This window comes from Herpailurus yagouaroundi, unplaced genomic scaffold, assembly GCF_014898765.1.
Source record: "Herpailurus yagouaroundi ecotype Mexico unplaced genomic scaffold, PumYag 184, whole genome shotgun sequence".
Classification (NCBI taxonomy): domain Eukaryota; kingdom Metazoa; phylum Chordata; class Mammalia; order Carnivora; family Felidae; genus Herpailurus; species Herpailurus yagouaroundi.
In genome coordinates, this window is record NW_024412415.1 from 31709905 (window position 1) to 31736926 (window position 27022).

The following is a 27022-nucleotide window of genomic DNA, read 5'->3' on the forward strand; positions in this document are numbered from 1 at the left end:
CCCTTGGATTGGCTAGGAGGCCTCAGTTTCTTCCTTGTCTGTAAAATGGGGCACTTCCTCACATCACCTCCTAGGGTTGTTACGGGAACTGGGTGTGCCTGGCACATGGGGAGCTTGCAGGACTTGTCAGCTGTTAGTGCGGAAGTCTCCATCCAACAACTGTCTGTTGTGGGTGCTTTTGATCCCATTTCACAGATGGGGAACCCGAGGCCTAGAGAGGCTAAGGCCATTCGTTGCACACAGCTAGGCAGTGACAGAGCTGGGATTTTGAACCGACGTCCTTGATTCCAAGTCTCACGTGGAGGTGCACACTGACCCGAGGCTATGTCCTCAAACACACCCAGACGCACTGAGTCAGGGCCATCCGCGGTGGCTCCAGAGTGTCGCCTTCCCTGCCGGTCCCCCGGCCTGGCGCTGGGACTGCCACGTCCGTCTAATGCTAGGAAGTCCATTCGGTTTGGTCTCCTTCCTGTCCCTGTCATTCCTCCCTCAAAGAAGCCAGCTCTCTCCCTACCATGCCAGGCTGTTGAGCCCTCCACTCGTGGGATCATAACCTATCAGCCAGAAAGGGGGCCTCTTAAATCTTGTTGAAAACATAGATTCCCTGGGGCTCCACCCAGGACCCATGAATCAGAATCTCCAGGGGCGGGGCCTGGGAATCTGGACACAAGGGCCCAAAGTAGGAGAAACGCTTTTTAACCCTTTTAGTTTTCAGGTTAGGAAGCTGGGCCTCAGAGTGGGGTCTGTGCTGCAGGGAGGTCCAGGGAGCCTGGGCGACTGGGAAGCCGCTTCTCTCTGGACCCTTACCTGGCAGTGACTCCTACCCCTTCCCAGCCCTGTCCCCACGCCTCCTCCCCCATCTCCCAGACTCGAATCTCTAGAAACCATGTACAATGGAAGTGGTTGCGAATGGGTGTGCAGAGACCTTTCTGGAAACGCAGGCTCTGCTCACAGACTTCCTGTGTCTTACAATGTTATCTTCAGAATAGGAAACTTTGCCCCATTTTTGCAACGCACATCCTTTGCTTGAGAGTCTGTGGTGGTGCCGGCCAGCCGGGGCGGGTCGCTTCTCAGGCAGAGGCGGGGGTTGCTCTGACAGCAGAGCGAGGAAGGACTCTCTCCCTGTTACCCACAAGAACAAACAAACAGACCCCTTTGCAAAAATAATTCGTGTTGGCCAGACGCGTCAGGATTATTTGTTCCTTGAGCCCCGGTCGTATTGAGGACCAAGTCTTTCCTCAGAGACAGGGAGCCCTCACTGTGAGGCCCGGCCCTGCTGCCTCACTTCTGGCAAGTGATTTCTGTTCTCTGAGCCCCAGTTTCCCCTTCTGTAGAGGGAAGGTGTTGGGCTGAATGGGCTGTAGCAGTGACATTTAGCAGTGCCCCAAGAAGTCTTTGATTTCCCCTAACTTCCTCCAAGTTGCTCTTTGAAATAGCATGATGTTGCTGTTAGCACGTTCCATAGCACTCTAATTTTCAGAGTTTCTACCGATCCAAGAGTGGCATACCCCCCATCCCCCCATCAACTTCCAGATGTTCACAGGACCCGTTCGGTGGTGGGTGGCTTCCCCAGGTGAGAGGATCCATTTGAATGGGGGAGCAGGGACTTGATCCTCAGAACTCACAGTTGGGTGGGGCTTTGCACAGGCTTGCAGTTAGTTACAGGCCCAGGCTGGTGCTCTCCTCCTATAGGCCAGCTGCAAGGAATGTTTATGCTGTTTCTTTTACTCCCCTCAGACTGGAAGTCTTAGGGAGGGCTATTTTGGTTTGAGGGAAAAAAAATATGTGTGTAGAGCCCACTAAATAACTTGGAACTGACCAGAAGGAATGATGTTTACAAAAACAAGAGTCTCTCTGATTTCCTTTGACATCTCCGTCATTTGCTCCCCACTTGGACCTCCAGCACTTGCCTCGCCCCAGAAGGACCGGTTCCTCCAGGGAGCCCGTGTTGTTGCGCCCTCGCACACAGTAGGCGTTCAGTGAGCGCCAGGGAGAAACCCAGCCTCCTCAGCAAGGGCGCTTCTCGCATCTCCGTGGTACTTCTGTTGGCTGGACCCCAAAGCCACAATGAGTGGTTCCTGAAAACATCCGACCCACTCTTTCCCCTCAGGGAATTTGCTTTCAGGGTTGCAGGGTGGAGCTCCACATGTTGGGTGGGGGGGCCTGGGCAGGGCAGCTCTGGTGCCTGGGTGGGAGCAGTCGGGGGGGGGGGGCGTGTTGGGAAGGTAAGAGATGCTCAGGCTGGCAGGAATGACCTGCTGGGATGTGGTTCTTGGTGAGTCTTTGGAAGTAAGTGGGTCCACCTGCTGGTTTGATGGTAAAAGGCCAAGAGGAAGGCAAGGGTTGAACCAAGTCATGCTGAGATTCCAAGTGTATGCATGGAGATCCTTCTGAACAAACTGTGGGTCAGTTACAGAGCCCATGGCGTCCGTGGCAGAATGTCCTTCTGGTGGCAGGATGCATGCATGTGTAAGCCTCTTGCCTCAGTGTTGTCGTTGGTCTTAACTGATAGCAACTGCTGAAGCCCAGGAGGGAGGTGTGGAGGAGTTGGAACATCAGAGAAAAAGCATCCACCAGTATGCCTGGCTTCCCTGCCCCACGGGACACAGCAGAGAGGCCCCCGCTAGCCTTGGGAGCCCCTCCGAGGCTGGTTCCATCACCCGGTGGATGCTGTCAGGGTCTTGGTGATCCAGGAGGTGTCTGAAATGCTTACAAGGCCAGTCGCAGCAGGCCCCACATGGGCGGTGGTCTCAGGGGCTCGGCTGGGCCCCCCCTCCAGAGCTAGGAGACAGAAGGTGGGGAGAGAAGAAAAATCTTCTGGCCTGGAGGCTGGGCCTGACTCCCTGCCCAAGGTCAGTGCCACTCGGAGGGGCTCCACATTCCTCAGGGGTCCTTAGGCTGGCGGGCCGCAGGGTAGCGTCAGGACAGAGGCACCCCAGGGAGACTGGCGGCTCTGGGTCTCCCTGGCACGGCTCTAGCCCCCACGTGCCCGGAGACACAGGCGGTTGCTCCTGACTCGGTGGCCTTGGGGACCCGCCCGGCCGGAACCTGCCATTCCCCCGTCAGTGCCGCCTCCCCAACTTGGCAGGGCCGTCTGCTTGAGCTGGAGCAGCCCTCGGTATTTCCAGCTTGGCCCACTGCCCGCCTCTCTGGGGCCTTGCAGTCTGGCCCTCGCGGGCCAGGACCAACACACCCTCTCAGCTTGACGGCTCCCCAACCTCGCCCGGGGCCTCTTCCTGCCACCCCATGCTCCCTGTGCTTATCTGCGGGCCCCTCACCTTGCCTGCTCCCCAGAAAACAGTATTGATGCCCTGGAGTTGAAAATGCAGCTGCCTCCCAGGGAGAGAAATCATGGAGCCTGGCTTATTCGTAAATCACCCAGGAGGCCGTGACCGGCCTCGGTTCACCTACTGCAGTTGACGCCTGAGGGGTTTCTACGTGGGGCGGGGCCCCTCCTCACCTGCTCTCACGTGCAAATGCCCCAGTTGGCTGGGTCCCCTGGCCCAACGCCCTAGGAAGCGCTGCTGCTTTAAGATGGGTAGGGAGATAACTGGGTGGCAACTTGGCGTGCCAGAGCCGAGGACTACATTGCCTCCTGGGTGGCTGCTGGAGGACCCTGGGGTCCTGTGGGGGTTCAGCCATCCAAGTGGCTTCTTTCCAGATACACGGAAAGGGAACAGTGACAACTCAGGGACTCCTCACCAGTGCAGGCAGATTGGGTGGTGGGTGATTGGAAAGGCTGCTGTCTAAGAAACCGAGTTTTGTGATTTTCAAATACCACGGACTGTGATGCTAACCGGGTAATGTTTCCTATTGGAGGTCATTTGGAGATGTGCTTGAGTGAACAGATAAGAGCGATTTGTAATTGGTATGCTAGTTGTTTATATAGTCCTAGTAGGATAAACAGTTCTCCTGAACCTTATTTATATTTTGCATTTGTTTATCAAAACTCTTTTTTTTTTTTTTTTAACTTCAACCCAGCTGCTTTCGGAATTATTACAAACTCTGGATTTATGAGTCCTAATTAATGGTACTTTATTGTATGTGCACAATAATTTATCTTGGCAGCATGCATGCTTTATCCAAAAGCCTCAGTGCTTAGGGTAAGGGAAGCCAAAAGTGTCCCTTCCTCCCCAGAGTGTCAACGCTACGTGAAGACTCCGGGGGAAAAAAATCATTTGTCTTATCAGATCAAAAGCAGACAAGTTATGGAGTAGATAGAGCATGAGATTCCAGAGGTCTTTCCTAGGCTGTACCCGCTGGTGGTGTCCCCAGAGCTTGACTGGCCTGTGGACACTCTGGGTAAAGTTGACAGATTGTGGGGTGTGGATGGGGCCAGTGGAGGAAGGAGAAGAGGAGGAAGATGACCAAGTGATGCTTGATGACAGTTTCCGGCAACAACAAATATGTGTTCATCCTTTTTTATCATCTGAAGTGTGTTCCCTCTACCATTTTTGTCCTTCACTGGTCTCACCGCCAGCCAGCACTGGCATGAGTCTTTCAGCATTACTTCTAATTAGGAATTAAAGATCCTACTTGGGGGCGCCTGGGTGGCTCAGCCAGTTAAGCGTCTGACTCTTGATTTTGGCTCAGGTCATGATCTCACAGTTCGTGAGTTTGAGCCCTGCATCGGGCTCTGCGCTATCCGTTAAGTAAGGAGCCTGCTTGGGATTCTCTCTCTCCTTTTCTCTCTCTCTTTCTTCTCTCAAAAACAAATAAATAAACATTAAAAAAAAAAAAAAAAAAAAAAATCCAACTTGGTCCAAGGATGCAGCATTGGTCTTAGGAGACCTGTACTCTGATTTCCCGGCTGGATCCCACTATCACAGGGGGCTATACCTTCACACCAAGGGTGGTCACCTTGTTCTGCTGACCCTCAGATTTCTGGGGGTGTTTGCTCATGCAAAGACCTCCCAAAGACTTGACCCAAAGAGGGGCCCACCCTCTTCGTCCCCATCTCTGCATGCGCCTGAGTGACTAATAAACCTGAGCTCTATGTCTCCTGCCTGTCACTTGCCTTAATCCGGTCAGGATAAAGCAAGATGGAATTAGAGGCAGCACCCTGCCCAGCCCAGCCTCAGATGGCCTCTCAGCTCTAAGTCTTGGTGTCTCCCTTTCTGGCTCGTGAGAATTTTCAGGGGAGGGCTCACCAGTTACCCCTTTCTGCACATGCACACACAGACAGTAAGTAGCCTTGTGTGTCGGGGGAACGTCTCCCCATTGCACAGACGAGAAACCGAGGCATGGCATGGTATTATGGTGATGGTGGCACCCAGCTGGGGATGGAGCTGGAAAAGGAGACTTCTGTGTGTTTGGGTTTTCTGCTGTTATTTTTAACTCTGGTTTTAAGCGTCTGTTCTTGCAGCTACGGCCACAAGATAGGGCTGGGATGTAGTGCGACGCGTGATACAACTAAAGGGGCCTGGCCTGCGAGCTCCCCTACCGACAGAGGAGGAAGTGGTTAGGTGGCCAGGAATGCAACCTGCGCCTCCCAGATTAATTAATAATTGAGGGCTGGCCCCCAGCCAGGCGGAGGCCCCCAGCCACTGCAGAGATACAGTGAACAAAGAGTGGTTAACTGCAGTGGGGGAAGGAAAAGTTTGACTTTGCCTGTGGCTAAAAGGGAAATTCACAATGGCCATGATTTATGGGCCGAATTACTTGGGATCCTCCTTAGTGGGCCCAACTTGGGCATGTGCTCCAGGAATGCAGACGCTGGCGGCCTGCAGGGCCATTTGTGCCCCCTGGAAGGGGGGAGGTTGGGGGGGGGTGCAGCGTGGCCGGCGCCAGCCCCGGTGGAGGAGGTACGAGTCACAACCCGTGGGAGATGGCAGGGAGGGGGACCGCCCCGACCGCCCGGTGGAGCTGGGTCTAGGGTAGAAGCCGAGTGCCCACTGGGACACACTCTTTGAGGAGGAATGGAAGGAACAGTGGGTATGGAGTCTGGCTGCCCTGGGTTCAGATTCACACCAATTGGCTGTGTGACTCCGGGCAGGGGGCTTAAACTTCCCTGAGCCTCCATTGCTCCTCTGTAAGACTACACCTGGGATTGTTCTCGGGGTTAAATGAGATGCTGCATGTTAGACAGTAGGTGCTTAGTAGCAGCTGGACCCCCCCCTGGGGTGACTGGAGACGAGGCCTCAGGAACAACCCAGCAATGGCAAAGGGTGCAGGCAGCAACTGTAAGCAGGGTCGTTGCTTAGCAAAGCTCTGCCAGTGTGTGCTAGGCCCACATGTGCCAGGCGTGAGTAGACTGCTGCTAGAGTAGACACAGTTATTCAGGCTCCTTCCCCAAGAGCCCCCTTCATGCCTGCCCACGATTCAGGAAGGGCACTCCTTTCTCCCACTATGACTCAGGTCCCTATGGCTGCAAACAGCCCTCTGTAGGGGGAGGCAATTCTAGAAGGCACTTGGGCACTGCCATCAGTTGGGTCCAGCCCAGATGTCTCCCTGGGCTTCTCGTGTTTTCTAGAAGAAATCAAGGGTTATGCACTGGATCCTGGAAAACAAACCATATGCCCCTCTTAGCTGAAAAGTTAGCCATGGGAGACCAGGTGGAATCACAGCTGACCGTTGTGACCATCACTCTCATGTTATTGATGCATTACCGACTGGAGTCCTGCAGCATGTGCCCGTGTGTATTCAGACACAGGCTGAGGAAGTATGTTAAGAAATACAAAACTGTTACTGAGGTGATGTCTCACCTTCCCAGGGTGCCTGGTGGGAGGCAGTGACAGAAGACAGGGACAAGCCCTGATCCTGCGTCCTTGTTAACCCTTGAGGACCACAGGACAGTCACCCCACCTCTCTGAGCTTCAGAATCCGTAACCTAAAACGGGGTCACTTACGAATGAATGGGCTTGGAGAATTGGAAAACCCTTCATGGTTAAAAACAGCATCCCACCATCACCACTGATGGGGGGACAGAGCCACCTTCTTGGCTTGGGCTGTAGGGGCTGCGTGAACCAAGCCTGGCCTCCTGCTGCTGCGGGAACCAGTGTTGAACTTAGGGTTGAAGCATGGGGCCAGGTCTTGTGGGACTGTGTCCACCTGCTAGCCTGACGGGATGCACAGACTGACTGGCTCCCTCCCCTGCACCTCCTGCCCCAGATCAAACAAGCCAGCCCTTTACAGGCAGCTTGGAGTTTGGGCAGGGACACACGGAGAAGCTTCAACTGCTTTAAGCTGCACACAGTAGCCCAGCCACAAACAGGAGACCTGGTCGCAAGGGTGAGCTTTTGCCAAGCCAGTGGGTCATTTTGCAACGTTTTTGCAGGGAACATTTAAATCTCATGTTACTGCATTCTTTACAGCAAATATTAGTATTTAATTGTGGCTTAATGATCTCTCCAGTCAATATTAGTCTTTTGCCTATTACAAAGCACTCCTGTTTGTTCTAGAAATATACAAGAATGATTCGGGCAACCCTCACTTTAAGAAAACCCAGTAGTTGGATTCTGCATTCACTCAAGAGGCATGGATTATGCACTTTGTGTTACAAAAAGATATTTTAAAGAAAAGGATTTAATGGGAGGATTATTTTTGAGCCGAATGCCCCTGCCCCTGGTGCTTTAATTTTGGGGTGTTTATCCTAAACAAATGAGGCAGGTGTGTTTGACCTGCAAAGGTCAAACTGTCTTGTTGGTAAACATTAACAGGCTGGTGTTAGACGAGGCTTATTTTTGAGAGCTCTGCAAATAAAGAAAACCAGCCTCCCACCCTGTTCTTTGGCTCTTCCGTTCAGAGCCATGCCCTCTGTTCCCTTCACCCTGGTAGACTCAGCAAGCCAGAGAAGCTAAATCCACCCCCGCTGCCAGACAGATGACTGTAGGCTGTAGGCGATTTTTTTTTTTTTTTTTTTTTAGCCGCTGAAACAGCTTGCACCTAGTGAGCTCATCTGGGATTCCATTGGCCAGGCTGCATCATGAGGATCAGCAGGTGGGAGCTACGCCCCTTCCTCCCTGCCTGGGGTCCTGGCTTCCGAGCATCGAGCATCGGGTGTTATCACCTGTTAGATGGGAAGGATGCTGCTGCTCACCTATTTCAAACCCAGGGAGAACCCGTAGATTTCCCAACTGCCCTCTCAGCTCTAGGATGTTAAATCCATTAGGCATCCCATTGTTGAGAGCACCCTGTCAGGTTCACAGTGCCAAGTCCCAGGGGAGGAGAGGTCTCAGGGAAGCCTTCATGCAGGTGCACAGGGCGGAGACACATGCCCTCTTGACAGCATCAGATAGAATGTGGTCACACCCCGGGACTGAGGAAGGCTTTCCGTAGGAGGTGACATCGGGGTCTTGACGGCTGAGCAGGAGGCTGACCAGCGGCGGGATGGGAGGAGGACACTGTTGTTAGGCCCTTCACTAACTCCCTTCGAGCGAGGTACTCTGCAAGGAGAAACCAGCACTCCAGCAGGGCCACCTTGTTGGTGTGTGACTTGTGCCTCACTCAGGACCCGCGCTCAGAAGGGGCCTCTGCTCACTTTAATGCTCTGCCTTCACCACTGAAACTCTGAATACTTTTTGAACAAGGAATCCTGCATTTTCATTTGGTGTTGAGTTCCCAAATCGTGTAGGTGGTCCTGGCACTGAGAGATGGAGACACCCGGATGGAGCTGCCTGGATTTGCAATAGTTCACCTTGCCACGGCCTGTGGTGTCGGGAGCCTGACAGATCAGGCGAGAGCAGGGTGCACAAAGTACACATGGAGTGGGGTGTTTGAGGGACGGGGAGCTAAGAGACCTCCGTGGCAGGAGATGGTGAGTCCAGGGATTCAAGGGGGTGAGGCTGTGGGGGCCTCTCCTGATGATCCCTTGGGATGTTTCTGTACCAGGATGGGTTCCTGCCCCTGAGAGCGGAGACAGGCTGATTGAGGGCAGTTTTGAGGTACTTTGCTTTCATGGTTTTACACTGGGTCCAAGTAGAAGTCTGGGGCAGGAGGCTTGCCAGCAAAACTCCAGTTGTATTTGGGAAATAAAAGAAAAGTAGAGGTGCCCCCAGTTGTCCCAGCTCTGGGAGGCTGCAGGGCAGGAATGTGCCTAGAGATGGGCTTCCCCAAAGCACACCGCCATCCGCCACGAGCCAGCATCCCTGCCCCTCTGCCGCATGCCCCGGCTGTCCCCATCCACACCTCCAACTGGCCGATTTTGTTCTCTGTCAAGGGAAGTCGAGGTTGGAGTGAGTCAGCGAATGTTGGCACCTTAAGATGAAAGCCCAGGCTCAGCCAACCAAGAACCCCGAAGGCCAGTGAGGGGCCTGGTTTGGGTGTGAATTTGGGGATTTGGCCATCAGCAGTGGCCACCTGCAGGCAGGGAGGATTTGGGGGCTCCTTCCCTTCTCAAAACTGCCACCTCTTTCCTGGGGACCGAGGTACCCAGCTTTATTATCTTGCATAAATAGTGTTCTTTTAGAATCTTTCCAGGGGCAACATGAAAAGCAAGGCTTTCCCACCCTGGCAGGTCTCTGGGTAAGAAAACAAACAAACGTATTCCGAGTCTGACTTTGTGATAAGACAAAAGGGGACTTGGAATGGGAGCAAAGTTCAGAGGCTTTTGTTGCAGAAACTGGTTCCCTCTCGAAAATGTGGGCTGGTTTTATAAGCCGCTTATCGCTGTCTCTGCCCCGGCGGGACACTTGTCCACAGAATTCTCCCACCTGGACTCGGGCCCTCCCCTGCTCCCTTGGGGTCTTCATCTCTGGCTTAAGCGGTCGAGTTTCCTGTAGGAGGGCCAGGCGGGTACACCAGTGTTACTGGTGCAGAGCCTGGTCCCCCAGTCTGATGGCAGCCTTGGGGTGCCTCTCAGAGCCTAGAGCTTCCCGCAGAGTGTAAGAAGAGCACCGAGGCCCAGGGAGAAAAGCCACTGTTCCCTGAGTGCAGGGAGCCCGGAACAGTCTTGTTGGGGCGGCAGGGCCAGATGGATCTGCTGGCAGCGGGGCCCCGGGTGTCCTCCTCTGTCTCCCCTGAGGCCATAGGTCCTGGGGAGACCGGAGGGGACGCCGAGCAGGCGTGGGTATCGGGGCCCTGGTGGGAGCTTGCTTTCTGTCGGGGGGGGGGGGGGGGCACTCGGAGTTCGCTTTGCAGGACTTGTTTGGAAACCGCACAAGACGAAAGGAGTGGAAACCTTACCCACCTCAGCCCAGGCCGCCACTTTGTTCCACTGGAGATGTGGGGCCGAGCAGACCAGGGTCAGGGCGCCTTCTGCAGGACCCTGCAGGCCTCTCCCTAGAGAAGGCCGGTTACAGCCCATGGCCGCTGACTGTCCTTACACCCCCCATCCCTCCTCAACCCATCCAAGGCGGGCGCTCCGAGAACCACCCCAAAGAGCAGAGGGAGCAGACGAGGCAGCATGAAGGGCCAGCAGAGAGTGTTGTCAGGCCAGCCAGACAGGATTCCCACGCTGCAGTGCTGTGTGGCTCCTCCACCTTGGGGTCTGTTCACCCCCAGGAGGGGATGATTCTACCTCCTGGACTTGGGGGTTTCTAAAGACAGAATGGATGCAGGGCCCAGAGCGCCCGGCTCCTCCCCACACCTCCAGGGTCCCAGCCAGGGTTAGCAGCCCTTTCCCAAGATCACCCACCATTTCTTACTGCAGCATGTAAAAAATGCTCACAGAGGGGTGGGGTCACGCCTGGGTGGCTCAGTAGGTTAGGTGTCCGACTTCAGCCTAGGTCATGATCTCATCGTTCTGGAGTTCGTGCCCCGTGTCGGGCTCTGTGCTGACAGCTCAGAGCCTGGAGCCTGCTTCAGATTTTGTGTCTCCCTCTTTCTCTGCCCCTCCTCCACTCACAATCTGTCTTTCTCTTTCAAAAATAAATAAACATTAAAAAGAGTTAAAAAAAAAAAAAAAGAAGAAATGCTCACTGGCTTTTGGAGGGGTGGTATGGGAGAAACTATCCTTGGAAACCAAGAGAGTATATGAGTTTGCGGGACTTCATGGGGGGCCATCAGTAGCTGTGATAAGGCACGCTCTCTGAAAACGCCACTGCCCTCCTGGTAATGGTAAGGTGGGCAGCAGGTGGTGGGGAGGTGGCCCCCACATTGCCACATCCAAGGACCCCTTTTGCTGTCCAGTCTTTATAAAGCCTTCCTGCGCCAGCTTGGAGTGGACCTGGCTGGGCTGTTGTAGCACAGGGCCTGTGTCGTCACCCTGTAGACCTCCTCCCCGTCTCTAAGCCTAGACAGTCGTGAAGCTCAAGTCCCAGCTCTGTCACTTCCTAGCTCAGGGCGGTGGACACGTTAACCTGACCTTTGGACCTCGGTTCCTTCATCTTAAAATGGGAATGACTGAGGATCGACAGTATGTGGAAATAGTGCATTTAAAGTGCTTCATATTCTGCCTGACTTTTGGTCATTAAATGTTGGCTGGTATATTATTGATTATTACTATTATTGGCTGGCTTATTTTATTACTGCTATTACTACTACAACTACCGCTGTTTCCCCTTGATTCTTAACTCCCTTGGCATATCTTATCTTTGTAGATATTATTACCTAATGTGAACACCTTTGTGAATTATATAGCCGACCCAATCCATTACACAATTTCTATAAATGATATAGAGGGGATAAGACTGTACAGTGGTAATATTAGTAGAAATAATAATAGCTATTATTTATGGAGTGTTTATTTTGATTTTCTTTTTTTTCTTTACTTTTTAAATGTTTATTTTGAGAGAGAGAGAAACAGAGGGGCGAGTGGGGGAGGGGCAGAGAGCGAGGGAGACACAGAATCTGAAGCAGGCTCCAGGCTCCCAGCTGACAGCACAGGGCCCGACGTGGGGTTGGAACTCACGGACCGTGAGATCGTGACCTGAGCTGCAGTCAGACGCTTAACCGACTGAGCCACCCAGGCGCCCCTGGAGTGCTTATTTTGAACCAGGCATTATTTGATGCTCTTGAAACGAATCCCAACAGCCCGATGAAGTAAGCAATGATTGCATCCCCATTTTACAGCTTAGGAAGCTGAGGTCCAGGGAGGTAAAGTCACTTGCCCAGGATTTCACAGCTGATGAGTGGCAAAAGCTGATAGTCACATGCAGGAAGCTGTGCTCCTCAGCCTGTATTCTTAACTCAGCCCCGTGCAGGAGACCTGATGGGACCTTGCTGTATGGCTAATTTCCACTGTGACCTTGGGCAGTCACTTTACTTGTTTGGGACTCAGTTTTTCCACCTGCAAAATCATGAATTTTGGACTGTGTGTTTCGTGGCCTCCCTCTTTCCCTGCTGTCATTCCCCCCTGGCTCTCCCATCTCATCCCTGTCTTGGGGGTAAAAATCCGCAACCCAGCAGAGCAGCTGGCTGGCCTACTGTCTGAAGGTGGCGGTAAGCGCGGTCCTCAGCCCCAGAGACCAGCAGCTGAAAGGCCCCTGAGGTGGACCCTGTGCAGGCGGCAGCGGTGGCCAGACCGCCCGTGATGTAATGACCGATTAGGAACTTCCTCTTGGAAGCCTGGCTTCCTCTAGGAGCCAAAGGTGCTGGAGCTGAGGTGGGGGGTGGGGAGGGGCGAGTGGGAGCGAATAAGAGGAAACTCCTGTCAGCTGGGCCCTGCTTTTGGAAAGAGTTCAGCAGAGAGGCTCGTTCTAAGCTGTTGACCATTAACATGGCCCCGTGCACATTCCTTCTCTGCTTTTACTGCCAGAGCCCAGTGGATAAAGGACGGGTCTCCCCCCTCCCTTAACAAAGGAAAAAAAAAAAAAAAAAAAAAAGAGCCTCTAATTAATGCCGCATCTCTGGATTCGCTGCAAAACCTGAAGCCATTTCTGCAGCTTAAAATGACAAAGGAAGGTTAAGTGGAAACTCCTTTTCCCCCCTTAAGTTTGATAACAAAAACTACTTATCTAATGGGCAAACAAGGCTTTTAAAGGGGTGTTAGGTTAACCAGATGCAGGGCCACGTAATTACTCCCAGGCCTGGGAGCCGTGGATGAAAAAGCTGCCGGTTGGACGGGAACTTGAAGCCACAGGCATGACATGGGACAGAAGAAAGGAGCTTTCCAGGAGGGCAGGAGGCCCCAGAGTGGCCCGTGACAAGGGGATTGGAAAAACCAGCCTCTGGGCTCTTCTCCGGCTCTGCCACCAACTTACTGGGTGACCCTAGGCGAGTCACTTCACGTCTCTGGGACTCTGAGTCTCCCTTCCCGGCTCTCAGTGGGGTCTGGGTCTGTCTGCCCTTGCTTTGTGCTCATTTGGGGTGTGGCTGGGTCTGTCCTTTCCGTCCAGCCCCGGGAGACGCAGCGAGGCTGCTGTGGCCCCACGCGGGTGTGAAGCAGTAGCAGCGGCTTTGAACATGGAGGAGAATGGGCGGCCCAGCCAGGCCTCTGGAGACCACGAGGACTCGGGGCCCAGCCTGCACATGCTCTGAGCCTTCCCCGTCTAGCTCTCTTCGAGTCTAAGGGACCAGAGGCTTGAATCTGGGCACATCTCTGGTTCCCTTCACAGGATGGCTAGGTCCAAGGCAGTTTGGCCAAAGGGAAGGGGGGGGATCACGAGGAAAACAAGCTGCACTGCGTGTGCTCAGGCTCTTGGACCGCGCAGCCCACGGGGGAGCACACAGGAACGCTCCTGCCCTGTGTTTTGACAGAATACTGCTGATTCGAAGAAGCTAAAGGCTTTTCTTGGGATTGCAGCTCTCCCCGCCTCCCCCAGGCTGCAGTCGGCGCTCCTGGTGCCCCAGCACCCCCACAAAATTACACGTTGGGCTCGCAGCACACTCACGGGGCAGAGAGGCCAAGGAGAAGGAATGCCAACCATTGGAGGGACTGGCTCCTGCGCAGGGGAGAGGGCCTGTGGCTGGCCGGCTCCTCCTGCCCACCACAGGCGGCCACCACCCTCTGGTGGCAGGAATGTAGGCACCGCTGAGGCCGGGCCGCCCCTGCCCGGTCTGGAAACACAGGGGCTGTCCCCTGGGCCACCACAGAGCCCTGCTGAGGCCGCTCCAGGACAGCCACAGAGAGCTGGCTGAGCAGCGCATTGCCACTCCCTGCCTTTTCTTTCAAGGCGTCATACCTACCACGAAATGCACAACTCTTCAGTGTACAGGCGATGACTTTTGACAGTGAGTACAGCCAAGTTCCCGTTGGACCGATCGAGATATGAAACATTTCCGTCATCCCAGAATGTTCCCCCATGCCCCTTCCCTGTCCTGGAGGTAAATCCCTGTTCTGATTTCTATCACCGGAGGTTAGTTGTCTACTCAAGAATGTGATATAAATAGAAACAAACAGCAGATTTGTGTCTGGCTTCTCCCACTTAGCACAATACTCTTGAGATCCATCCACGGTGTTGTATGTTTCAGTAGTTTGTTCCTTTTGATTGGTGAGTCGTGTTCCATTGTATGGGTGTACCTTATTGTTGTGTATCCCTTATCCTAGTCTGTTTGGGCTGCTGTAACAGAAATCCCACAGCCTGAGTGGCTTGAACCACACATGTGTATTTTTTACGGGTCCTGAGGCCGGGGAGTCCAAGAGCAAGGCACTGGTAGTTTTGGAGTCTACTGAGGGCCCAAGTCCTGGTTCACAGATGGACGTATTCTCGCTCTGTCCTCAGAAGGGCAAAAGGGGTGAGGGAGCTCTCCTGGGTCTCTCTTGTAATGGCACTAATCCCACTTATTCATGAGGGTTCTACCCTCACGACCTAATCACCCCCAAAGGCCCCGCCTTCAAACACCATCACACTGGGGGTTAGGATTTCAATACACGAATTTGGGGGTTCACAAATATTCAGCCCATGACATCCATTCTCCTGTTGATGGACGACTGAGCTATTTGCCAAGTTGGGATGACTGCAAGTAGAATTGCTGTGAACATTCACTAAATTGCAGCAATTTTCATCGAGCTCATCGTTCAGGTGGGAGGCCTGAGGCCAGGAGAAGGAAGATGAGCTGCCTGATACAGGCCTGAAGCCTGGACCCTGACACGCTCCCCCCACAGCCTGGGGCCACTCTGCCAGGTCTGCCCCAGGCATAGCGCCAGACCCAGACCGTGTCCCTCCTCTCCTCCTCCCCTGAGAGCCCTCCCAGCTGGGACCCAGAGTCTGGCTGGGAACTAGGCCAGGCCCCGAGCAGGGGGTAGCGAGCAGGAGTTTCGGTCAGAGCGCGGTCATCTTTGATGTTGTTCACTCGGGTCTGACTCCCTGGTATTTATTTGCAATTAAGGAGCTGGTTCCTAATTAGGTTGATGGCGGGACCACAGCCTTGGAGCCATGAGGAGAAAAAGATCTTCTGCAAAAGACTGTCCCCTTGCGCCCTGAGAGGCAGCCCTACGGAGGATGAGAAGCGTGGCGGTGGGGTGGGGCCCCATCACTGTGGGAAGGGCAGAGGTTTGGGGGGCCTGGCGTCTTGCTGGCAGAGAACACGTCAGCTCGTGTCGGTCCCGCTGCATGAGACCCAAATCCGTGTGTGTGTGTGTGTGTGTGTGTGTGTGTGTGTGTGTGTGTGTGTGTACAGAGCCGTAGCGGCACTCGCCTTTGTTCTGGACATTCAGTCATTCCTTGCTCCATTTGTCATTCCTCTGCATATGAGGCACCTCTCTTTACCCTTGGGTTCTAGCCTGGGAGCTAAACCTTCACACCAGTACAGTGCTCTACACTCTGTGAGGGGCATTGCCATCTGCTCTCCTATCGTAACCTCCTGTGGTGGTGACCCGGGGTCATGACCCCTGGCACCCCTAAGGAGCCCTGGCCTTTGAAGGGTTAGCACCAGTGCTGGGGCCAATAAACAGACAGCTACTTCTTTCTGCACCCACCCAATTGATCTGCTGCTGGAGTTTCCAGAAAAGTCCAAAGATGGACTTAGGGGTTACGAAGAAGCCCATTTTACAAGTGGGGAGACTGAGGCTTGGGGACACAGCAGTTTGTCCATGGCCACAGTCAGTGGTAACAGCCTTGGGTCTGTCTCACTTTGAAACCCTTTGGCTCATGGGACAAGCATTAGATTAGAATTCTGGAGTCTCAGGTTTGGGTCCCAGTTCTGCTACCTGCTGCTGTGTGTGTGTGTGTGTGTGTGTTTGTGTGTGTGGATGAGTCACCCTGTACCCCCCGGGGTGCCATCTTTGGGGCACAAGGACATTCAGTTCAATTAGTGGTTCCCAGAAGCCAGTCTTAGGACTACATTTTCATTGGTCCATGATGAAAAAAATAAGAAAATTTCTTATACTCTAATCATATTAATTTTTACATTTCTGATTTAGGTCCTATCTATTTTATCAGTATCAAATTATACTTTCTTTTGTGCTAGTGGTAGTAGATGGTCTTGGGGTAAGTTTATTTATTTATTTTGAGAGAGACATAGACAGCACGAGTAGGTGAGGGGCAAAAAAGAGAGGCAGAGAGAGAATCCCAAGTGGGCACCGCAGTGTCAGCACAGAGCCTGATGTGGGGCTCAAACTCACAAAATCGTGAGGTCATGACCTGAGCCGAAACCAAGAGTCGGACACTTAGCTGACTGAGCCACCCAGCCACCCTAGTCTTAGGGTTTTTAATAAGTCTGCACATGACAAAATAAAACAGTAGGAACCCCGTACATTCACAATCCCTCTGTTAAGCAATGTATCGACTTGTGAAAGTCTAGACCAGCCAGGGGCCCTGACCAACAGCACAGACACCTGCTCAGGCATAGGGAGTGGCTGCATTGAAGACTGTAGGTACATGGGAGGGAGAGATCAGAGAGGGCTTCTTGGAGGCAGCAGTCCATCTCCTGGAACTTGGAAAACTTGGCCAGGAGTGTTACCCAGCCTGCACAACAAGAGAGACTGCCGGAGGTGAGGCCCGACCCAGGCACTGTCCCTGAGCCAGATGGTTGGGGCAGGCTAGGGCCTAGGGCAGCTCTGTGGGGTTCATCCCCCAAGCACAGGATCCTATCCCCCTGAGGAGTGCTGGAGCAAGGCTGGGTATGGATGAGGTGGGGGTAACTATGAGGGGCATTTGGTTTGGCTGGGGTGGGAGGAGCTGAGAAAGGGGGCAGGAAATGCTCCCCCCACCTGTTCCATTGCTCTCAATCTCCCCCCTCAACACACACACACACACACACACACACATACACATAGACATACACACATGTACACACACACACACACATTCTGACTGTCAAACTGCTCCCTTGCCTTTTACAATGGAGTGGCTACACCCTGGGGCAGAGCCGCCACTTTATGACTGGGTGGCCTCTGAGCCTTATCTGTAAAGTTGGGGGGGGAAGCAGTAACCCTCACTCAGTGAAGTGTTTCATTTGTGGGCCGGGGAGTGACTCACCAGCTAAACACCTCCAAGACTCAGACCATGAGAGCAGCCTGGTTACAAACAGGGAAACTAAGGCTTAGAAAAGGGAAGGGACTTGTTTAGTTGCATGGGTTTCAGTGGGGAGTCTGCCCGGAGCGTGGCCTGGCACGGATGCTGGCTCTGGCACTCACTCGTGTGTATTCTTGACCAGCTAACGGCACCTCTCTGGGCCTCAGTTTCCTTGCCTGTGAAATGGGGTGGGACCAGGAGTGAGCCGAGGCTGTTGTGAAGAGGGCGCCTAGCTCACGAAAGGCCTTTGGTGATGTGCGTTGCTCGTCCCGTCACCCAACACTCCCCAGGCGCAGAGCCTTTGCTCCCCCACCTCTGTGTCCGGTGCACCCCAGGCGCTGTCGTTGGTCGTGAGAAGCCCGGTGCTGGGGGTTCGTGGCCAGGCTGGGACAGCACTGCTTTCCTGCTCTTGGGAACTCCCCAGACCTGCGCCAGATGGATGGGCGGAGAGATGGTCCGTGGCTTGGAGTGCTCCTGACCGTCCACCTGCTGGGACTGGCCTAGTGCCTGCCCTGTGGCACCACAGGCTAGAGCTGTTTCTCTACCTGCTGGCCAAGGGGTAAAGCACTTGAGGGCAAGGATCAGGGTCTCTTCTGCCCCCACCCCACCTCCCATCAGCCTGCAAAAACCAGGAAGGGCCTGGATGGAGACTATGAGGCAAATCAACACATTCTCAGGGAGTGGCCTGGGGACCCATGTCTGGGACCTTAACACCAGGCAGAGGGTGACGGACACGCCCTTTGGGGCTCTGCCCAGCTCACGGCCCCAGCAGAGCTGGCAGCCTGCAGGAGGCCTCTCGGGTAGACAGCTTCCTGCTAGGTGGCTAGGCGGGCCTCCCAGCGCATAAGAGGTTGTGAGGGGCCCCGTCACCCTGCTGCTCTGGGGCTTCTAGGCGGGGCTGAGCCGAAGGCAGACAGAGCTGACCTCACCCCGGCTCCTGAATGAAGTTTGTTAGCAGTGTTTTCTTCCTCGGCTTTGGTTGGACTTTGATCAGTTTCTCGTGGAGGAGCCATGCCATAAAGCACCTTGCTGCGTTCCCGTCACATTCTCAGGAGAACTTTCTCCCCTCTGTGCATAAGCCCCATCCAAGGGGTATGTGGGAACGTGTCACATCACGGGGCAGCCATGGATGCCCACCTGCTACTCAGAGCTCTGAGCTCAAAGGAAAGACCAGATGTCAAAAGACTTCGGAATCTGAGAAGCTGGCCACACACAGCAGCAAAGACGGGGCTGCCCTTCAAGACGGGCCCTGGCCTCTGGGTGGTCTTAGGTCTGGTATCAGGAAATTGCTCATCCAGACATGCAGAAATGCTTCAAGCTGCAGGGGAAAGGGATCTCAGTCACCCAGGCCACCCCTTTGCTGTCCATGGGGAAACTGAGGCCCAGAGAGGAGCAGCACACATCTTCAAGAGCTGGCGAACTCTGGAGCCCTTATGGGGCAATTTTCTTTAATACTTAGAGACCTCAGCTTCTCTTTCTCACAGAAGGGGCTGCAGTTCTGGTGAAAATCTGCACTTCCTGCCAAAAGAGCCACCTCGAGGGGTGGGGGATAGGAGTGACTGGGAGACTAGGCATCATGCTCAAGACCAAGGCTGGGAACATTCTGGGGGTTGGAAGGGATTCTGGGGGCCCACTCCCCTACCCCATCGTGCCTTGCTATGCCTGAGTCCCCTTCAACTTAACCCCACTCTTTTCAGGTTGAGGCTTACACTGGCCGGGTTCAGATCCTGGCTGGGCCACTCACTAGCTCTGTGGCCTTTGGGCAGGCAGCTGGTGTCTTGGATCCTCATCCATAAAATGAGGAGAAGGTGGTCTCCTCACAGAGGGATTAGGACCCAGTGAGGTCAGACAGGGTCAGAAATGCAGCACCTGGAACATTGTAGGTGCTCCGTGTTCAGCCCTTCCTTTGGGTGTGGGAGGACTGTCCATCCCCTGCTAGCTGGAGCTTGGAAAAGTCTACAGGGCAGGGGCCGAGTGTGGTTCATGTTTGTGTAGCCTTAGCACCGAGCACACAGTAGGCGCCTTGCCTTCTGCGTAGGCTCGTAACCTTTGTTTTCCCCCTTTGCGCCTGTAGGGGGCCGTTCTGCTGTGAGTTACGTTTCTTGAGGACAAGTTGGCAGGCGGTCGGTGCCCGCATGTCTGTTGAATGCTGCAAACCGATCCCCCCCCCCTCCCCGGTCCAGGCAGCAGTGCTGCGTCCCCCTCCCCCCTCCTTAACGCTCCCCCTGCCCTGTGCTTGCCCCGCAGACGCCAGCATGTCTCCGGATGCCACCAAGCCCAGCCACTGGTGTAGCGTGGCCTACTGGGAGCACCGGACGCGTGTGGGCCGCCTCTACGCGGTGTACGACCAGGCCGTGAGCATCTTCTACGACCTACCTCAGGGCAGCGGCTTCTGCCTGGGCCAGCTCAACCTGGAGCAGCGCAGCGAGTCGGTGCGGCGCACGCGCAGCAAGATCGGCTTCGGCATCCTGCTCAGCAAGGAGCCCGACGGCGTGTGGGCCTACAACCGCGGCGAGCACCCCATCTTCGTCAACTCCCCCACGCTCGACGTGCCCGGTGGCCGCGCCCTCGTGGTGCGCAAAGTGCCGCCCGGCTACTCCATCAAGGTGTTCGACTTCGAGCGCTCGGGCCTGCTCCAGCAGGGGCCCGAGCCCGACGCCGCCGACGGCCCCTATGACCCCAACAGCGTCCGCATCAGCTTCGCCAAGGGCTGGGGGCCCTGCTACTCGCGGCAGTTCATCACCTCCTGCCCCTGCTGGCTGGAGGTCCTCCTCAACAACCACAGATAGCGGCGGCCGCCTGCCCCGCCGCCCAGAGACACAACCCGCCCCCCTACAGCCGACCACGGACGAGACCCCCCCCCCCATATCATCTACCTAGATTTAATATAAAGTTTTATATATTATATGGAAATATATATTATACTTGTAATTATGGAGTCATTTTTACAATGTAATTATTTATGTATGGTGCAATGTGTGTATATGGACAAAACAAGAAAGACGCACTTTGGCTTATAATTCTTTCAATACAAATATATTTTCTTTCTTTCCTCCTTCCTCCTCTTCTTTATTATTTTATTTTATTTTTTAAGAAAATGATACAGCAGAGCTAGGTGGAGAAGCCTGGGTTTGGCATATGGTTTTTGAAATATTAATGCCCAGGCAAAAAGCTAATACCAGTCATTCGTTGATAATAAAGTATTCACATTATAGTTTTTTTTTTTTTTTTTTTTTTTTTTTTTTTTTTAATGTTTTCTTTCTAACAGCGAGGGACATGCAGGGCTTCGGTGGGTTTCTGGCCCATCCAGCACACTGAAACTTGATTTCAGTCTTTTACCAGATAAAGACTAGAGGGGCTAAACTGACAAGGGAGGAGGGGCATATGTTTACTGTTAAGGCCAGAGAAGGTTCTGGTGTTCCCTCCTGCCCGTGGCTTCGGTGTGTCCACAGGATGGGGGGAAGGGAGGGTACATGGCCGTCCATCCTGGATAAACTCTCCCAGTCTGATGGAGGAGGCTCAGGTCCATGCCTCCCATCTCTGAACTGTGCACAAGCTAGAAGACACTGATTCTCAGCACTGTGGGGAAGTGGCCTGAGGAAGAAAGACAGACAGTGGGCCTCAGGCCCACCTACCACCTTGGGAAACCCACCTGAGCCCCAGGGTGAAGCTCCGTTTAGGACCTCCCACCCCTCACCAAAGAGCTCAGAGCTAGGCCATCTGGGGTTGTATTTATGATTCATGCAAAGGCAGGTTGTTTCTCTCTGCTCTATAAAAGGGAAAAGTTGAGGTTCGGGAAGGGCAAATGACTAGCTCATGACAGATCAGGGTTAAAAGTCACATTTAATTGTAGGACCAGAGCCATATTAAATCCGTTTTCTCTCTTGAGAAAACTCAAGAAAAGAAGGCTTCCTTGGCCAGATAACTAAGGGGAATGTTACATTGTATATCTTCTTTCTTGGAGATTTACATTAGCATATTAAATGCTCTGAGAAGTCGTGTGTATTATCCATTGCTGCGTAATAAATTATCCTAAAACGTAGCAGCTTGAAACTAACGTTTCTTATCTCTCACAGTTTCTGTGTTTCAAGAATGCAGGAGCGACTCAGCTGGGTGGTTCTGGTTCAGGGTCTCGTGAGGTTGTAGTCAAGCTGTCGGCCAGGGCTGCAGTCATCTGAGGCTTGTCTGGAGCGGGCCGACCCACTTCCAAGCTCACTCACGTGGCTGTTGGCTGCAGGCCTCGGTTCCTCACCACACAGGCCTCTCCACCGGGCTACTCGTGACGTGGCTTCCCCCATAGCAAAGGATCCAGATGAGGGAGAGAACATTCGCGAAGCTCTCATCCTTGCTCACCTTATCTCGGAAGTGATCTGCAATCACTTCGCCACGTTCTACGGATCACACGAACCATTCTTGCTAACGATGTGGGAGGGATGGCATGAGAATCTGGGTGTCAGGAGGTGGGGATCATGGCCACCATATCCTCTAAGAAATAGACCATTGTGCTTTGTTTCCCAAAGTTATTTACCAATGGACTCTCCCCACCCCTGCTAATCCTGTCCCTGTGGCAGGGCATACTGGCACCATTGTCAGGTGCTGGACACACCAGGGCACCCCACCCTGAAGCCCTGCCCTGAAGATGCCCATCGGGATGCTGGTCTTACTGGGTATTGGTGTGGGGTCAGTGTGGGGGTCACTTTGGGCTCAGGCAGTTAGCGGAGTGCCAGATGGAATAAGGAGCCACTTTTGTGGGCATGTTATGGCTCTGGTCCTCACAGGCAAGCCACAGGTTGGGGGTGGCGGAGGGGACAGGAGCAGAGGGGAGACACCATGGGAGTGGCAGAAACCAAGAGGCATCCGTTGCATGGAACCCCTAGAAGTCAGCATAAGGGTAAGCTTCAGACCCTCGTGCTCTGCAGCCAGAGTGCCTGAGTTCAAATTCTGTGTCTGCCATTACAGGATACACCAGAGACTTCTCAGTGTGCCCTGGTATTATTACCATAAGGTGGTATGAGATGGAGATAAAAATTGTTCCTACCTGAGAAGTAGGTTTGGGAGAAATCAGGACATCACACAGTTCCTGGCCCATCATCCGTGCGTATCAGCTATTGGTAACACGGGGCTGGGACTGGAAAGGGAGGCTGAGGCCCTCAGATGTCAGGACGAGGAGCTGGGGTGGCTTTTGGGGGGCGGGGGAAAGAGCTGGTTTCTGTGTGGGCCGGGGAGGTGGCCAGTGCAGGCCTTCAGGAAGCTCTTTGTAGGGACTTCCCAGTGGGAGGAATGCGCAGGCTGCAGGCAGGAACGAGTGGGCCGAGCCCTGGCTCCCCAGCTACTTGTGTTCACCAAAGCCAGTCTCTCAAGAGGGGCTCTTTGCTCTCAGAGGAAGCAGCCAGTCACCCCGCAGTGCCTGGGGGTGGAAGTTATGATCACAGTCCCCCTTCATCAGGGAGCAGGAGGCACAGGGGATCGACACTCCTTTTTCATAGATGAGGAAACTGAGGCCCAGAGCAGGGAAGTGTTTACCTCAATCCTATGTAACCATGGATGTTTGGATATGACCTGGGTCGCCTACTTCCCCCCACAGGGTGTATTCTGTGCAGACCGGCAAGGGACATCCTTTTGCCATCTTCCAGATTCTCGGGGTCCCCGCGGAGGCAGATGGCATCAATTCTGGAGTTAAGCCTCATAGGCTGTGCTTTCTCCTGGTCCCCCTCTAGCCCAGGTCCTTTCATTCCCTGTTGCCACTCTCGGGCCTGCGCCCATGTCCCCCTGCCGCCCTGTACCGTCCAGGCGTTGGTCCTCCTCTCGAGCATTTTCAAGCAGTCACCGTTTGCCAGCCCTTGCTACACGCAAAGAATTGTTTACACACCTCGAGTCCAAGAGAACCCCTGCAGCGACGGTCTCAATTGTTGCCCCTTTTCAGATGGAGAAACCAGGCTTACACCTGTGTGCCCCTTTGTCCGAGGTCCCTGGGGGAAGGAACAAGCCCTCTGTGTTGGATGCCAGCTGGGGGCTCCCCCTGGGTGCCGGTTGTGATTGGCTTTGTGGAGGTGGGCCTGTCCCTCGGGGATAGTCTGCCAGCATGAGGGCTGAGTCCTGGGGCCCCGGGGCGTCAACCCTACGGCTGTCTTGCTCCCAGGCCTGCCCCCCTCCTGAGGTTCTTGGGTGGCTTCGAGTGTCAGGGAGAGGCCCTGTAGCGGTTGTTCTTCATGGGGGTCTGAGACTCCCGTGCCAGCCCCTTGGTTCACAGGTGGGGAAACCGAGTCCCAGACAGAAGAGACTGAGTGGCCGAGGTCACGAAGTGGCAGCAGGACCTGCCACCCTCCCCCCTCTCCCAGTCACGGTACTCTGGACTCGCAATAACTCTGCGGTTTCCCCCAGACCACCCAGGGATCCAGTGACTCAGTCTCCAAAGGAGACACTTTCTAAACAAGGCCGGGTCTCTGGAGAGTGTGGTGGGAGCCTGGTCCCTGCAGGCCCTGGGAAACGGGGTGGGTGGGGCTCACTGCCTCCCAACCCAAGCTCAGGCCTGGAAGGGGGTGGGTGGGGGGGGGAATTTCCTGCAATGACTAGGCTTTTGGAGGAGGGTGGGTCCCTCCACTGCCCCCTCCCCCCATCTCCAGTCCCACCCCTGCCTTAGCCTCTAGGAGTGTCTGGGGGTGTGGCGCTGTGGGGGTGGAGGGGTTGATCTAGGAGTGAGAGAAGCAGAACTGGGGGGGGGGGGGGGCGGGCCTGGAGATCTTGTTTCACGCTTCAGGTGACAAAACCCAAGGCCCAAAGAAGGGTGTGAGTAGTCTGAGGTCACACAGCAAATTCAGGGCAGAGCTGACCCTACACCTCCAGTTTCAGGACTCCTGGTCTAACTGCTCCCTCTGAGTTCAGGCAGATTCCGTCAACGCTCTGGAGAGCATTGACACACTTCTGCTCCCCTCCGAGAACTCATGCCCTCTTACCACTGTCCCGGGAGCTCCTGTTCCCTGCCCCCCACCCCCGTAGTTCAGGAGGCTTAGTGGCTGTAGCTGTCTTGCTATAATCCTGACTCTGCCGCTTACCAGTTATGTGCGTTGAGGCAAGTTACTTAACCTCCCAGTGCCTCAGTTTCCCCATCTGAATACTAATGAGTATTCACCTCCTAGAGTCGTTGGGAGGATATAGGAATGAGTGCATGTTGGGCACTCAGAACTGACGGGTATTAAGCTCTTGGCAGGTGTACTCACAAACTATACTCACTAGTATAATTTGCGGGCTGGAAGGTAGCTCAGGTTGGTAAGAAAAGCTTTGGTTGGGGACTGAGCAAGTGTTAAGAACTCAAATCCAGAGTCCTTAACTTGCTGTTGGCGTTGGGCAACCAGTCACCTGACCTGTGTGAACCTCTGTTTCTTCAGTGAGAAAGGAAATCCATGATCCGCTGGGACATTTGTAGTCCTGTAGACAGGAGCCACCAGTGTGTCCCCTGGCCGGCTGCTGTGGCCTCTTAACTGGGCCTCCAACCTACTCTCTACCCAGAGTGATGCTGTGCACCCGAATCTGGCAGTGCCCCCCCCCTCCGCAGGACGGTGACCCCTCTGATGACTCCCTGTACCCTCAGGACAGAGAATTCCCTCTTCGAGTGGCCTGGGAGGCCTTGAGGGAATCTGCCCTCCCCCCATCTCTACCTGGCCAGCCCCTTCAAACAGCACACTCCAGACCTCTCTCTTTCTCCTGGGCCTTCGCCCAAGCTGTCTCCTCCTCCTGACCATGACCCAGTCTGCCCAGTCCAAGCTCTGGCCACACGGCTGCCCCTTTTCTCTTTCCCGGAGTCTCCTGGAAGCCAGAGATGTCTCATTTCCCATTTGCCCCCATGGCCCTGAGTCAGCCCAATGCCGGGCACAGAGGACAGATGGACTCCCCGGGTGTTTGTGGAATAAAAGGGTCACAGAGGTAATGGATGTGGGCGTGTTTTATAAACTCCAAAGGACCAAGTGGGCATCCAGAGGGGTGTGTGTTTATTATTATCACGTGTCTCCATGACAACTCCCGCTGGCTTCTCCTTACAGGCCCCTGAGAACCCTCACTCCCTCCCTTATCCTGAGGCCCCACGTTCTGGGGGCTAATGTCCTGCAGCCTTATTCTACCCTCTCAAGGGTGTGGTATAAAATTCCTGGTTTGGGGGCAACCCTTTGATGGCTCAGAATGTAGACTCAAAGAACATCTAAGCTGGAAAGCCCCTTCAAGTGCATCTAGTTCCATCACTATTACAGAATTGAGACCCAGAGAGGGGCAGGGCGCTAACCAGGGTCACACTGCAAGACCGTGGCCGACGGGGGCCAAAACCCCTGACTTGGAGCTCCTTCCAGAGCTGGCCCCTCTGTGATGCTGCAGTTGAGAGGCAAGAACGGTAGAGGTACGGATCGGGGGTTTTGTTGTTGTCGTTGTTTTAAATTTTTTTTAATGTTTATTTATTTTTGAGAGAGAGACAGACAGAGTGCAAGCAGGGGAAGGGCAGAGAGAGAAGGAGACACAGAATCCGAAGCGGGCTCCAGGCTCCGAGCTGTCAGCCCAGAGCCCGACGCGGGGCTTGAAACCATGAACCATGAGATCATGACCTGAGCCAGAGTCAGACGCTTAACAGACCGAGCCACCCAGGCGCCCCGGGGTTTTATTTGTTTTTGATTGTGGAAAAACATAGATAGCATAAAACTGACTAGTTTAACCGTAACATAAAATTTGCCATTTTAATCATTTTTAGGCGTTCAGTGCTGCGGCATTGAGTGTATTCTCATTGAGGCGTTCCCTATGCTTTTGAATAAAAGGCAAATGAAGACTAAGTTTTAAAATTCTCCACCCTGGGATTTTGAGGCCTTTGCTGGCTTCTGGCAGACAGATTACTCAGAGGAAGCTGTGTGCCACCTTGGCCCAGTCTGGGGAGTCTGCCGAAGGAAGGTTCTGGGGAAGCAGCCGTGCAGTCTAGGCTGACCGTCACCAGGGATATGGACTAGAATTGCCTCGCCAGCCTTGCTGACTGTTTCCAGAGCAGCTCATGGTGAAGTTAGTGGAGTGTAGATAAAAGCCTTAGAATTTCTGAATGTGAGACCAGGAGCCCATGGGCTAAGCGGAGGAGATAGATTTCTTTTTTAATTCTTTTTAATGTTTACTTATTTTTGAGAGAGACAGAGCGTGAGCAGAGGAGGGGCAGAGAGAGAGGGAGACACAGAATCCGAAGCAGGCTCCAAGCTCTGAGCTGTCTGCACAGAGCCCGACGAAGGCTCGAACTCACGAGCCTGAGCCGAAGTCAGTCGCTTAACGGACTAAGACACCCAGGTGTCCCAATAGATGTTTGGTTTTTTTTTTTTAATTTTTTTTTAACGTTTATTTATTTTTGAGACAGAGAGAGACAGAGCATGAACAGGGGAGGGTCAGAGAGAGAGGGAGACACAGAATCTGAAACAGGCTCCAGGCTCTGAGCTGTCAGCACAGATCCCGACGCAGGGCTCGAACTCACGGACCGCGAGATCATGACCTGAGCTGAAGTCGGACACTTAACCGACTGAGCCACCCAGGCGCCCCCCAATAGATGGTTTTTAATGTGACCTCCCTGGACTGGAGGAGACCTGGCTGAGTGATACTGTGAGGGGGCCCCCTCTCTCTTTGGGCCTCAGTTTCCCTTCGAAAAGCAAAGGTCTAAACTAGATGGCTTGATGGTGCTTCCAGAGAGCTCCTTCTGTTCATCCCTCAAAATCTTATGTCCCGGGGCACCTGGGTGGCACAGT

The 27022-nt window shown here is 54.0% G+C and overlaps 1 protein-coding gene across 1 annotated transcript in view; it reads left to right on the top strand.

The window, feature by feature from the left end:
- The window catches only part of SMAD6 (SMAD family member 6), a 77066-nt gene extending 55751 nt beyond the window's left edge, over positions 1–21315 (top strand). The window contains exon 4 of the mRNA XM_040493053.1: positions 19521–21315. Within this exon, the coding sequence (XP_040348987.1) occupies positions 19521–20062 (542 nt within the window). The 3' untranslated portion in view covers positions 20063–21315. The remainder of the gene's footprint in view (positions 1–19520) is intronic.
- The last annotated feature ends 5707 nt before the right edge of the window (positions 21316–27022 follow it).